Raw genomic sequence first — 14,392 nt, 5'->3', positions numbered from 1 at the left:
GGAACATTTCAAAATAACACAAGAACCAGTTTAAAGGAGGTCTCACAAACTACCTGAGACAATGTGAGCATCAAAATAAATAATGATAGTAAGAGTTCATAAACTATTGAATAAAATAGGATAAAATAAAATCTGTATGAGTAGTCATAGACATAAATCAACCAATCAATCTGACGTTTTGTGAGGAACGTAAGTATCCTATTTCAAAGTCCTTCCCCATAAAATACAGATTAATTACAAAGGGAAAATGAGTAACTTTACAGTAAAGGAGTCTGGTAGACACCACTTTAATCAAGTGTCAAATTTAACATCATCATAATGGGACAAATGTAAATGATGGCACCTGTTGGAACAATGCGAGGTACAAAGCATTAGCTCTGTCACATCCCTGCCAAAATTAGTGACCTAAATATAATCATGAGGAAACATCAAAAAGAAATTGGCTTATAATATTAAAAAGAAGTCAAGGTTATAAAAATCAAAGGAATACAAGGAACTATTTCAAACTGAGACATGGCAACTAAGTGCAATGTGTGATTCTGAATGGCCTTTTACTGTGAAGGGTGGTATCGGATAAAATGGAAAATCTTGAATTAGGGTGTGGCAAGCCTATTAAGGTTAAGTTTCCTGATTTAACTGGCTGTATTGTGGTTATGGTGAAGAAGGTCCTTGTTTATATATAACCTATACTTAAGTACTTCAAGCGATGGGTCATCAGACTGGCACTTACTCTTGAATGGTTAGGCAGAAAAGTTCTTTATATTGTTCTTAAGCCTTTTCTGTAAGATTTTGCTGGTTTGAAATTTGGAGTAATTATTTGAAAATAAGGAAAACAACTTAGTATATTTTAGGAATACATATATACTAGGTAAAATTATAAATAAAAGCAGCAAATTATCAACACAAATTTAGGACAATGGTTATTTATCTCTTCCACAGAAGAAAAGAGGCATGACGATAGAAAGACACATAAAGTATACTGGTAAGAATCTATGTTTTGAGGTAGGTGGTACATATGTATTTTATTCTTCTTCTTACTATTTTTTTCTGAGACGGACTCTTGCTCCATTACTCAGGCTGGAGTGTGGTGGTGTGATCTCGGCTCACTGCAACCTCCACCTCCCGGGTTCAAGTGATTCCTCTGCCTCAGCCTCCTGAGTAGCTGGGACTACAGGTACATGCCACCAACCCCGGCTAATTTTTTTTTTTTTTTTTGTATTTTAGTAGTGATGGGGTTTCATCATGTTGGCCAGGACGGTCTCGATCTCCTGAACTTGTGATCCGCCCACCTTGGCCTCCCAAAGCGCTGGGATTACAGGAGTGAGCCACTGTGTGCGACCTATTCTTATTCTTTTAACTCTCTTTATTTATTTTTTTTTTTTGAGATGGAGTCTTGCTCTGTTGCCCAGGCTGAAGTGCAATGGTGTGATCTCTGCTCACTGCAACCTCCGCCTCCTGGGTTCAAGCAATTCTCCTTCCTCAGCCTTCTGAGCAGCTGGGATTACAGGTGCCCGCCACCACGCCCAGTTAATTTTTGTATTTTTTAGAAGAGATGGGGTTTCACCATCTTGACCAGACTGGTCTTGAACTCCTAACCTCATGATCCACCCGCCTCGGCCTCCCAAACTGCTGGGATTACAGGCATGAGCCACCATGCCTGGTCATATATTTTGTTATTTATCTGTGCCACATTTCCTGAAAATAAATAAATAAATGATTTAAAAAAATAAAAATAAAAACTACATTTGCTATATATGGTGTTTCTACCTTTTTTTTTTTTTTTTTTTTTAAGAGACTGAGTCTCGCTATGTTGCCCAGGCTGGAGTGTAGTGGTATGGGAGTTCTGACCTGCTCCATTTCCAACCTGGGCCGGTTCACCCCTCCTTAGGCAAGCCTGGTGGTCCCCCACTCCCAGGAAGTCACCATAATGATGCCAAACTTGGTGTAGACACCCAATCGTTATATTGTACTACAGCCCAGAAATCTTGGGCTCAAGTGATACTCCTACCTCAGCCTCCTGAGTAGCTGGGACTACAGGTACATGTCACCAAGCCTGGCTGTTTCTACTTTTAATTAAAACAAATGAAATAAACTTTTTTTCTCCTTTTGAGATAGGTTCTTTCTCTGTCACTCAGGCTGGAGTACAGTGGTGAGATCATGACTCATTGCAGCCTCAACCTCCTGGGCTCAAGTGGTTCTTTCACCTCAGCCTCCTGAGTAGCTGGAGCTACAGGTGTGTGCCATCACGCCCAGTTAATTTTTGTATTTTTTGTAAAGATGGGGTTTTACCATATTGCCCAAGGTGGTCATGAACTCCTAGGCTTAAGCAATCTACCCACCCCAGCTTCCCAAATTCCTAGGACTACAAGCATAAGCCACGGCACCCAACTAAAAAACGCTTTTAAGAAGGCCGGGAACAGTGGCTCATGCCTGTAATCCCAGCACTTTGGGAGGCTGAGGTGGGCGGATCAACCTGTTCGAGACCAGCCTCGCTAACATGGCAAAACCGCATCTCTACTAAAAATATAAAAATTACAGGCATGGTGGCAAATGCCTGTAATTGCAGCTACTCGGGAGGCTGAGGCAGGAGAATCCTGCTTGAACCTGGGGGGCGGAGGTTGTGGTGAGACAAGATTCTGCCACTGTACTCCAGCCTGGGTGAGACAGCAAGACTTCGTCTCAGAATAAATAAATAAATAAACTTGACTGAACTGAAAAGAAGAAATGAAATTTAAACTTGGTGAAAAAAAAATCAAATACTGAAATTGAAGACTCACCTATGAGAGATGTTAAATTTCTGGACAATCCTTTTCCCATTGGCTAACCAGATCTGTATATTAGTAACAGGTTCCAAGTTGTTTAGCAGAACAGTAGACAAATTATTTTTATTTTCAACTTCAATACTCTTTGCTTTAGAAACAATTTTTGGTGTGGCACTAAGGAAATCCAGACAACAAAGTTAGACACATTTTTCCATTCAATAAAACTTTATCATTAAATAGTTACTATAAAAATTTTATAGTAAGTATAGTTTTTAGGAAGATTTTTGTAAGTTATATCTGTTTCTTCAATAATAACAGAAAGATAAATTATGTCCACATTATATGATGGTTCTAAGAATCTGATAAAATCATATATATCCAAGTAATTTGTAAGATACATATATTGTTACTGGCATTATTTGAGTAGTGCTTTACAGAATGGATAATTTTAAAGAAGGTTCATAGATCTATGGACTTTATCTACTGCTCAGGTTGAATTTCTAAAAGAAATTATAAGTTCTTTATTGAGCTTAGTCCTTGAGTTATAATAAAAAAGAAACTAAATAAAGTACTTCCTCATCATTCTGAAAGATGCATCCAGATATATTTGTATGTGTGGATAAATATGTATGTACCTTACCAATCTTGATAATTAAAAATATGAGAACTTATAAAAATCAAAGAGCTTTCCCATATCTAATCTCTCTGCATTTTCTGTTAGATGGGATGGGAACTGTAAAACTTGAAAATAATTAAAGGCTTTGATACTGACACTAATTTTCATTTTTATTACCTCAAAATTTATACATAGATCATTCAACACGATGCTGCAGGCAGTGGTAACCATAAAAACAGAACAATAATATTCAAAAGCTAGCACATGTACTCTATAGTAGTGGGTGCAAGGGAGAGAAAAGGACTTACCTATTGAATTCTGTCCTTAATAAGCCAAGCCCTTTTGATTTGTATAAAACAAAAATAGCCCCCATGATTTTTTAGTGTAGTGCTGGCACTGTTAATATACACTTAGGTAACTATAATTTAAGAGTCCTCATAAAAATTAACATTAAAAAATCTGATTTCCAATGAGAGAAATGATAAGCTCTACTCATTTAGTCTACATGGGTAAAATAATGATAATTAAACCTTGATCTAGGGAAAACAAGACAATAGGCATACTTACCTTCCTAGTCTGTGACCTTGTCCTGAAAAGGGCTGGAACACAGGCTTTGTAGACATACATACTTCATTTTTCTTGTCTTCAACTTTAACATCCACCTCTTCTTTATCAAAAATTCTCTGTAATTCTGAAGGTAATTCCCTTGGAAAGCAAAGAAATAAAATGATAAAGCTCCCAATGTATTTTCTTTCTCTGAAGAACATTCTGTACATGTAAAAAATGAATAATATGTAGAAACATACAGAAATTTTAAGAGATATATAACATTCCCTACAATGAAATAACTAAATGTATTCAAAACGATGTAATTAACTAATATGAATACTAAATTAAATAATATGAACAATACTAAAAACCCACAAGAATATAACTTATAAGACTATAAGCTCAGCTGGGCTCGGTGGCTCAAGCCTGTAATCCCAGCACTTTGGGAGGCTGAGGCGGGTGGATCACTAGGTCAAAAGATCGAGACCATCCTGGTCAACATGGTGAAACCCCGTCTCTACTAAGAATACAAAAAATTAGCTGGGCATGGTGGCATGTGCCTGTAATCCCAGCTACTCAGGAGGCTAAGGCAGGAGAATTGCCTGAACCCAGGAGGCAGAGGTTGCGGTGAGCCAAGATCGTGCCATTGCACTCCAGCCTGGGTAACAAGAGTGAAACTCCGTCTCAAAAAAAAAAAAAAAAAAAAAAAGCTCATGAACAGTATGAGTTTTAATTATTACTTTTTATTGTGAAAATATATACCTAAAAAAATATTTTTTTCTTTTCTTTTTTCAGAGACAGGGTCTCATTATGTTGCCCAGGCTGGAGTGCAGTGGCTATTCACAGCCACGATCCCACTACTGATCAGCACGGGAGACCTGCTCAATTTCTGACCTGGGCCAGTTCACCCCTCCTTAGGCTACGTGGTGGTCCCTCCCAGGAGGTCACCATATTGATGCTGAACTTAGTGTGGACACCCAATTGGCATATCACACTACAGCCCAGAACTCCTGGGCTCAAGCGATCCTCCCACCTTAACCTCCCAAGTAGCTGGGACTAAAGGCACGTACCACAGTGCCTGGCTATATTTTTAAAATTTTTTGTAGAGACATGGTCTTGTCCAGGCTGGTCTTGAACTCCTGGGCTCAAGCAATCTTCCTCCCTTAGCCTCCCAAAGTGCTGAGATTATAGGTGTGAACCACCACCCCCTGACCAGCATGAGTTTTATACCAGTACCTAGAATAGTACTAAAGTCATGAAATATTTGATGACTACATATACCAAGCTTGTCCAACCTGTGGCCTAGGGTGGCTTTGAACATGGCTCAACAAAAATTTGTAAACTTTCTTAAAACATTATTAGACTTACGAGATTTTTTTGCAAATTTTTTAAAGCTCATCGGCTATTATTAGTGCATTTTAGTATTTTATGTGTGCCCCAAGACCATTCTTCTTCTTCCAATGTGGCCCAGGGAAGCCAAAAGATTGGTTACCTCTGTTAACTAAACAATTGGATTTTTTTTTTTTTTTTGAGACAGGGTCTCACTCTGTCACCCAGGCTGGAGTGCAGTGGTGTGATCATGACTTACTACAAGCCTTGACCTTCTGGGCTGAAGTGATCCTCCTGCCTCAGACTCCCGAGTAGCATAGAGGCCACCATGCCCAGCTAATTTCTGTATACTTTGTAGAGGTGGGGTTTTACCATGTTGCCCAGGCTGGTCTTGAACTCCTAGGCTCAAGTGATCCACCCCAGCCTCCGAGTGTTGGGATTACAGGTATGAGCCACTGTGCATGGCCAAAGGACAAATTTTAACAAATTATTTTTAAGTAGTTGATTTATTCCAACAGAAATAATCCAAATTCATTTAGTATATGGTTGTGATTTCTGAACTTTTCTTTTCTTTTCTTTTCTTTTTTTTTCCTGAGATAGGATCTCACTCTGTTGCCCAGGCTGGAGTCCAGTGGCACCAACATGGCTCATTGCAGCTGCAACCTCTTGGGCTCAAGTGATTGAGCTCCCATCTTAGCTTCCTGAATAGCCGGGACTACAGGTGTGTGCCACCACAGCTGATTTTTTTAGGTTTTCTTTTGTAGAGATGGGATCTCACTATGTTGCCAGGGCTGGTTTAATTCCTGGGCTCAAATGATGCTCCTGCCTTGGCCTTCCAAAGTGGTTCTAAGATTATATGCATTAGCCACTCATCTGGCCTACCTGGCCTGTACTTTTGTGTATATAAGTCATACTTCAATAAGAAAGTCTAAAAAATATTTTAGTGAATAAATAGCACTCTCTATATATAGCAATTCTATGTAATTGTTTCACTTTTTGTTTGGGTTGAAAGGTGCTCAAAGAATGAGAGAAATATTTGCAAATCATATATCTGATAAGGAATTTGCATTAAGAAAATATGACAAATTCTTACAACTCAACAAAAACGCAAATAACCCACTTGAAAATACGAACAGGCTGAGCACAGTAGTGCACCTCTGCAACCCCAGCACTTTGAAAGGCCGAGGCAGGTGGATCTCTTGAGGTCAGGAGTTCAAGACCAGCCTGGCCAACATGGAAAAACCCTGTCTCTACTAAAATACAAAAATTAGCCAGATGGGGTGGTACATGCCTGTTATCCCAGCTACTTGGGAGGCAGAGGCACAAGAATTGCTTGAATCTGGGAGACAGAAGTTGCAGTGAGCCGAGATCATCCCACTGCACTCCAGCCTGGCCAACAAAGTAAGACTCTGTCTCAAAAAAAAAAAAAAAAAAAAAAAAAGGCAAAATACTGGACAGAGGATTTGAATAGACATTTCTTTAAAGAGGATGCATAAATGGCCAGTAAGTACATGAAAAGAAACTCAACATCACTGGTCATTAGAGAAATGTAAGTCAAAACCAGGATGACATACCCCTTCACAACCACTAAAATGGCTATAATTTAAAAAAAAGAAACCAACATGCATTATGATGTGGAAAAATTGGAACCCTCATACAAAGCTAGTAGAAATGTTAAATGGTACAGCCACTTTGAAATACATTTGGGCAGTTCTTCATAAAGTTAACATAAGAGTTAACAATTCCACTTCTAGATTTATACCTGAGAGAAATGAAAACATATGACCACACAAAAACTTGTAGATAAATGTTCACAGTAGCTTATTTATAATAGCTCAAAATGTAGAAATGATCCAAATGACTAATCACTGATAAATGAATAAACAAAATGTGCTATATCCACACAATGGAAATAAGAATGAAGAACAAGGGCTGGGTGTAGTGGTTCACACCTGTAATTCCAGCACTTTGGGAGGCCAAGGTGGGCAGATCACGAGGTCAGGAGTTTGAGACCAACCTGACCAACATGGTGAAACCCAGTCTCTACTAAAAATATAAAAATTAGCTGGGCATGGTGGTGCATGCCTATAATCCCAGCTACTCAGGAGGCTAAGGCAGGAGAATTGCTTGAACATGGGAGGTGGAGGTTGCAGTGAGCTGAGATTGCACCACTGCACTCCAGCCTGGGTGACAGAGCTTAACACTGTCTCCAAAAAAAAAAAAAAAAGAAAAACAGATACAACGTGGATAAACCTTGAAAACATTATGCTAAAGGAAAGAAATCAGATATAATAGGCCACATACTGTATGATTCCATTTATATGCAATGTGTAGAACAGGCAAATACATAGATACAGAAATCCATAGAGATAGACAGAAAGTGGATTCATGGTTATGTCAGGGCTGTAGTGAAGAGGAAGATGAAGAGTGATTTCTAGTATCTGATTTTTTTTTTCTTTCAGCAATATATTTGGTTTTTGGGGGTGATAATGATATTCTGCAATTAGATTGTGCTGATGATTGTAAAACTCTGTAAACATTAAAAAATACTTAATTGTGTACTTCAAAGGGATGCATTTTATTATTCATCCCTTTGGTTTTTATATATAATTATATACAAACAAAGGTTAATTATATATAAACAAAGTTTTTTTTTTACATAAATATAAAAAATAGTCAAAATATCTTTCATAGTGGTAAAATTTTAAATACTTAGCTGGGCATGGTGGCTCATGCTGGTAATCCCAGCACTTTGGCAGGCCAAGGCAGAAGGGACTGCTTGAGCTCAGGCGTTTTGAGACCAACTTGGGTAACACAGCAAGACCTCATTGTTACTACATATTTTAAAAAAATAGCTGGGCATGGTGGTGCACTCCTATAGTTCTGGCTCTTTGGGAAGCCAAGATGGGAGGACCAGTTGAGATGGGGAGTTTGAAGCTGTAGTGAGCTATGACTGTGCCGCCACACTCCAGCCTGGGTGACAGGACAATATCCAGACTTAAAAATACATAAAAACAAAAAACACTATGTTGCCAAGAACAATTAAGTATACTGTATATAAAAATTATGGCCGGGCGCGGTGGCTCAAGCCTGTAATCCCAGCACTTTGGGAGGCCGAGGTGGGTGGATCACGAGGTCAAGAGATCGAGACAATCCTGGTCAACATGGTGAAACCCCGTCTCTACTAAAAATACAAAAAATTAGCTGGGCATGGTGGCGCGTGCCTATAATCCCAGCTACTCAGGAGGCTGAGGCACTCAGGAGGCGGAGGTTGCGGTGAGCCGAGATCGCGCCATTGCACTCCAGCCTGGGTAACAAGAGCGAAACTCCGTCTCAAAAAAAAAAAAAAAAAAATTATGGAGCACTGTTGTGACAAAATATTGTTCAGATATATTGAAATATTTTGTATGATGAATTTAAAATTATTTAAAAAATAACTGCACACATCATATATACCAATCTATGGACAGAAAATGATAGAATGAAATTCACCAAAAATGTCAATAGTAGTTACTTCTGAGTAGTTACATTATAAGTGATTTTCCAGTTCTTTTTTTTTTTTTTTTCGGATGGACTCTCTCTCTGTTGCCCAGGCTAGAGTACGGTGGCGGTGGCACCATCTTGACTCACTGCAACTTCCACCTCCTGGGTTCAAGCAATTCTCCCTTCCTCAGCCTCCCAAGTAGCTGGACTTACAGGTGCCTGCTACCACACCCAGCTAATTTTTGAATGTTTTAATAGAGACAGTGTTTCACTATGTTGGCCAGGCTGGTTTTAAACTCCTAACCTCAGGTGACCCACCCACTTTGGCCTCCCAAAGTGCTGGGAATACAGGCATGAGCCACTGCGCCTAGGTGATTTTCAAGTAATACTTAAAAAAATGTTCTAGATCAAGCATGTATAATAAATTCATAAATATACAGTAAACATTACAGCTTTTTTCTTTTAAAATTTTAATTCATAAATCACACAGCCTCCCAAGCTGGAGTAGGGTAAGAGAGGCTTTTAACATGACCATTTAAAACACTCTACAGATATTTAAACATAAATATTAAATAATAAAGAAGAAGTGGCATTAAAAAATACTTAGTAAAGTAAACTAGTTTAAGTAAGATGTGGGTTGATAAGAATTCAAGTTCCCAAACTTTCTTCAAAATTATAGTTGTCGGCAGGGCCTGGTGGCTCATGCTTATAATCCCAGCACTTTGGAAGGCTGAGGTGGGTAGATCAATTGAGATAAGGAGTTCAAGACCAGCCTGGCCAACATAGTGAAACCCCGTTCTTTTTTTTTTTTTTTTTGAGACGGAGTTTCGCTCTTGTTACCCAGGCTGGAGTGCAATGGCGCGATCTCGGCTCACCGCAACCTCTGCCTCCTGGAAACCCCGTTCTTTAATAAAAATACAAAAATCAGATGGGCATGGTGGCGCGCACCCATCATCTCAGCTACTCGGGAGGCTGAGGCATGAGAATCATTTGACTCCAGAAGGTGGAGCCTGCAGTGAGCCGAGATCATGCCATTGTACTCCAGACCGGGCGACAGAGACAGACCATCTCAAAAAGGAAAAAAACTGTAGTTGTGGTTCTCTTAAGAAAATTAATCTTATAAAAATATGAACTTACAAAAGAAAAAGTATTTCTGTGAATGTGTAGGGGTGTGTGAACATTAAAATGAATTCTTTGACAAAAAACATGCCTAAAATATCTTCCTATTACAAAGATTATTCACCCCATCACCTTATTTATTGATGGAGACAGGGCCTCGTGCTATTGCCCAGGCTGGAGTGGTGCAATCATGGCTCACTGTAGTCTTGATCTCCCAGGTGTAAACAATCTTGAGTAGCTGGGCTGCCTGGGTAATTTTTTTTATTAAGTAGACATAAGGTCTTATTATGTTACCCATGCTGGTGTTGAACTCCCGAGCTCAAGCAATCCTCTTGCCACAACCTGCCAAAGTTTTGGGATTACAGTCTTGAGCCACCAAACCTGGCTACTCACCCCTTTTTGATGGAGTTCAAAAACTGCTGACTCGCACCATCGGAATAACTTCTGAAATCATCATTGACGGTGAATCCGTTTTTCCATAATTTTATATTTACATCTACCTGCAAAACAGTAGGAATCATGTTAATAAAATGTAGTAGGATTGAAAGTCCTTTGAAAATTTCTTCTATCACTATTCAGGCCGGGTGGGGTGGTTCACTCCTGCAATCCCAGCATTTCGGGAGGCAAAGGCAAGAGGATTGCTGGAGCGTAGGAGTTTGAGACCAGCCCTGGCAACATAGTGAGACCCAGTTTCTACAAAAAATTAAAATTATTGATATGGTTTGGTGGTGTCCCCACCAAAATCTCAAGCTGAACTGTATCTCCCAGAATTCCCACCTGTTGTAGGAAGGACCCAGGGGGAGGTTCTTGAATCATGGGGGCTGGTCTTTCCTGTGCTATTCTGTTGATAGTGAATAAATCTCATGATGGGTTTATTAGGAGTTTCCACTTTCGCTTCTTGCTCATTTTCTCTTGCTGGTGCCATGATTATGAGACCTACCCAGCCATATGGAACTGTAAGTCAAATTAAACCTCCTTTTCTTCCCAGTCTCAGGTATGTCTTTTATCAGCAGTGTATAAATGGACTAATATAACTGGCTTCATAAAAATTAAAATATAAGAGGGAAGGGATGTTAGGAGAGGCAGAGAATTGAGTAACCAGGACAGAGGAGAATACTCAGGATCACAGACTCCAGAGCAAGAGCAGTAGAGCTCCTCTAGCAGACAACCAGTCCACTGAAGAAGGAAGAAGGGTTTCACCACAGTCATCCCTTAGAAAAAATTTAACTGGTGGGCTGCACACAGTGGCTCACGCCTGTAATCCTAGCACTTGAGAAGTCAAGGTGGGCAGATCACAAGGTCAGGAGATCGAGACCATCCTGGCTAACAAGGTAAAACCCTGTATCTACTAAAAATACAAAAAATTAGCTGGGTGTGGTGGCATGCGCCTGTAGTCCCAGCTACTGGGGCGACTGAGGCAGGAGAATTGCTTGAATCTGGGAGGCAGAGGTTACAGTGAGCTGAGATCACGTCACTGCACTCTAGCCTAGTGACAGAGTGAGACTCCAGCTCCTCCCCATTAAAAAAAAGTAGATGCTAGGGCCAAGGAGTCATTTTTCAACATAAGCCTTTCACAACAAAGAGACTTTAAGTTTTTGTGACTTAAACTTTGATAAAAATTTAAATTAACTTAAAAAGCAAATCAGAGTGAAGGAATTTTTCACAAATACTTTTAATGTCTCACGTCAAAAAATCTGCGGGGGTCTCATAATTGGTACTGCTCTCAGCCTGCTGTGATATGTTATTTTGATTGAAATGTTTTTTTAAAAAACCAAACATCATACAGACATGTAGTTAGAAAAAGAAGTATTTTAATAGCCTTCCCAGGATATTCTTCTTTGATACTTAATCAAAATTTATTAAGTAGTAGTAGTATCTCAAAAGTTAGTTGAGTATATGAATATGGAATCTAAAACTTACCATCTTTTCATATTTTTGTTACATTAAAATATTTTAGTGTATATGATACTTTGGCTCTTTTACTCATGCATCACTTTATTACAACATATATTAGTCATTTGGAAAATACTGATTTTCTTAATTATGCAGATCTTCCAACGGCTGACACATTTATTTTACTATGTAACAAAATTTATATTTATTAAAATGATACTAATCTCACTAGGAAATTCCTTTTATTTTGTCAGGTATGGTAGCTTTCTTTTTCTTTTCTTTTTTTAAGACAGTCTTGCTCTGTTGCCTGGGCTAGTGTGCAGTGGCACAATCTTGGCTCACTGCAACCTCCACCCACCAGGGTCAAGCAATTCTCATTCCTTAGCCTCCTGAGTAGCTGAGATCACACATATACACCACCAAGCCCAACTAATTTTTGTATTTTTTAGTAGAGAAAGGATTTTGTCACGTTGGCCAGGGTGGCCTTGAACTCCTGGCTTCAAGTGATCCACCCACTTTGGCCTCCCAAAGTGGTAGGATTACAGGTGTGAGACACCAAGCCTGGCCTATGGTAGCAATTTTCTAAGTCTTATTTTCACTTAAAAAGCTCGTTAAATAAAATTTTATCATTTTCAACAGCTACTATAAGTTGTTTTCCTTGAAGTGCCAGGCTCACTTCATTCATTATTAGAAAATATATACCAAATGTGGAAGTTGGAATAACCATAGTCCGTATATAAACCATTCTTTCTTGCAGAGGCAATATGCCATGAAAAAGTAGGGCTGGGTGTGGTGGCTCACGCCTGTAATTCCAGCACTTTGGGAGGTCGAGGCAGGTAGATCACAAGATCAGAAGATAGAGACCAACCTGAGCAACATGGTGAAACCCTGTCTCTACTAAAAATACAAAAATTAGCTGGGCATGGTGGTGTGTGCCTGGAGTCCAAACTACTCAGGAGGCTGAGGCAGGAGAATCGCTTGAACCCGGGAGGCGGAGGCTGCAGTGAGTTGAGATCACCCCATTGCACTCCAGACTGGTGACAGAGCAAGACTCTGTCTCAAAATATATATATATAGTTTTATATATATATATATATATATATATATATATATATATAGTTTGCTGATCTCAAATAACTGCACTTTTCCTTGAGACACTTCTGTATATTGTAGAAATACTTTATGTATACTTCACATTTTGTCACACAGAATATTAAGATATGTATTCAAGGTTTGAGATATAAAATTTACAAATTCTACTGCTTCATTAAGGACATTCTTTTTTTTTTGAGACGGAGTTTCGCTCTCGTTACCCAGGCTGGAGTGCAATGGCACGATCTCGGCTCACCGCAACCTCCGCCTCCTGGGTTCAGGCAATTCTCCTGCCTCAGCTTCCTCAGTAGCTGGGATTATAGGCACACGCCACCATGCCCAGCTAATTTTTTGTATTTTTAGTAGAGACGGGGTTTCACCATGTTGACCAGGTTGGTCTCGATCTCTCGACCTTGTGATCCACCCACCTCGGCCTCCCAAAGTGCTGGGATTACAGGCTTGAGCCACCGCGCCCAGCCCATTAAGGACATTCTTAATTAAAATTAGTTTTCTTTCCCCTTGTAAGTATAAGCAAAGAATAAAGTACAGGTTGAATATTCCTTATATGAAATGCCTGGGACCAGAAGTTTCAGATTCTGAAATATCTGCTGGTTGAGCTTTCCAAATTAAAAAATTCGAAATCTGAAACGCCCCAATGAGCATCTCCTTTGAGCATCATGTCAATTCTCAAAAAATTCTGGATTTTGAAGCATTCTGGATTTTTGGATTTGGTGGATTTAGGATGCTCAATGTGTAACTGCCAGCAGTTTGTTGCCACTGCCTTGATTCCTGCTAAGGTGTTGTAGTTTTACCCACCACTGCTTTTGCAATATCAGTGCAAAGTAAATACAGCTTTCTGTTTTATTTTTAGATTTTTGAGACAGAGTCTTGCTCTCCCACCAGGCTGGAGTGCAATGGCGTGATCTTGGTTCACTGCAACCTCCACCTTCTGGGTTCAATAGGTTCTCCTGCCTCAGCCTCCCAAGGAGGTAGCGGGGAATACAGGCACACACCACCATAACAGACTAATTTTTGTATTTTTAGTAGAGACGGGGTTTCACCATTTGGCCAGGATGGTCTCAATTTCTTGACCTCATGATCTGCCTGCCTCGGCCTCCCAAAGTGCTGGGATTACAGCTACTGCACCCAACTGTTTTATTTTTTTTTTATATTATTTTATCTTATCTTATTTTTTGAGTCAGGGTTTTACTCTGTCACCCAGGCTGGAGTGCAGTGATGTGGTGATGGCTCAATGCAGCCTCAACCTCCTGAGCTCAGGAAGTCCTCCTGCCTCAACCTCCCAAGAAGCTGGGAAACAGGTACATGCCACCACACCCAGTTAATTTTTTTATTTATAGGTGTGCCTATCTTGTGAACATAATTTAAAAAAGGGAAATAATATCTATTATGAAAACAGTTTTGGCCTTACACCTATAATCCCAGCACTTTGGGAGACCAAGGCAGGAAAACTATTTGAGCCCAGGAGTTCAAGACCAGCCTGGGCAACAAAGCAAGACCCCATCTCTACAAAAGAATTTAAAAAATTAGC

General features: G+C 39.6%; 1 protein-coding gene across 4 annotated transcripts in view; it reads right to left on the bottom strand.

The window, feature by feature from the left end:
• Positions 1–14,392, bottom strand: part of UBXN2A (UBX domain protein 2A) — a 59,359-nt gene that overhangs the window by 23,623 nt on the left and 21,344 nt on the right. For all 4 annotated transcript variants that reach the window (XM_074394664.1, XM_039474228.2, XM_074394661.1 and 1 more), the window contains exons 4-6: positions 10,252–10,358; positions 3,946–4,083; positions 2,778–2,936 (exon numbers count right to left, since the gene is read on the bottom strand). In XM_074394664.1, coding sequence (XP_074250765.1) covers positions 2,778–2,936; positions 3,946–4,083; positions 10,252–10,358 — 404 coding nt within the window. The remainder of the gene's footprint in view (positions 1–2,777; positions 2,937–3,945; positions 4,084–10,251; positions 10,359–14,392) is intronic.

This window comes from Saimiri boliviensis, chromosome 1 (assembly GCF_048565385.1).
Source record: "Saimiri boliviensis isolate mSaiBol1 chromosome 1, mSaiBol1.pri, whole genome shotgun sequence".
Lineage (NCBI taxonomy): Eukaryota > Metazoa > Chordata > Mammalia > Primates > Cebidae > Saimiri > Saimiri boliviensis.
This window is presented reverse-complemented; position numbering and strand designations above follow the sequence as displayed.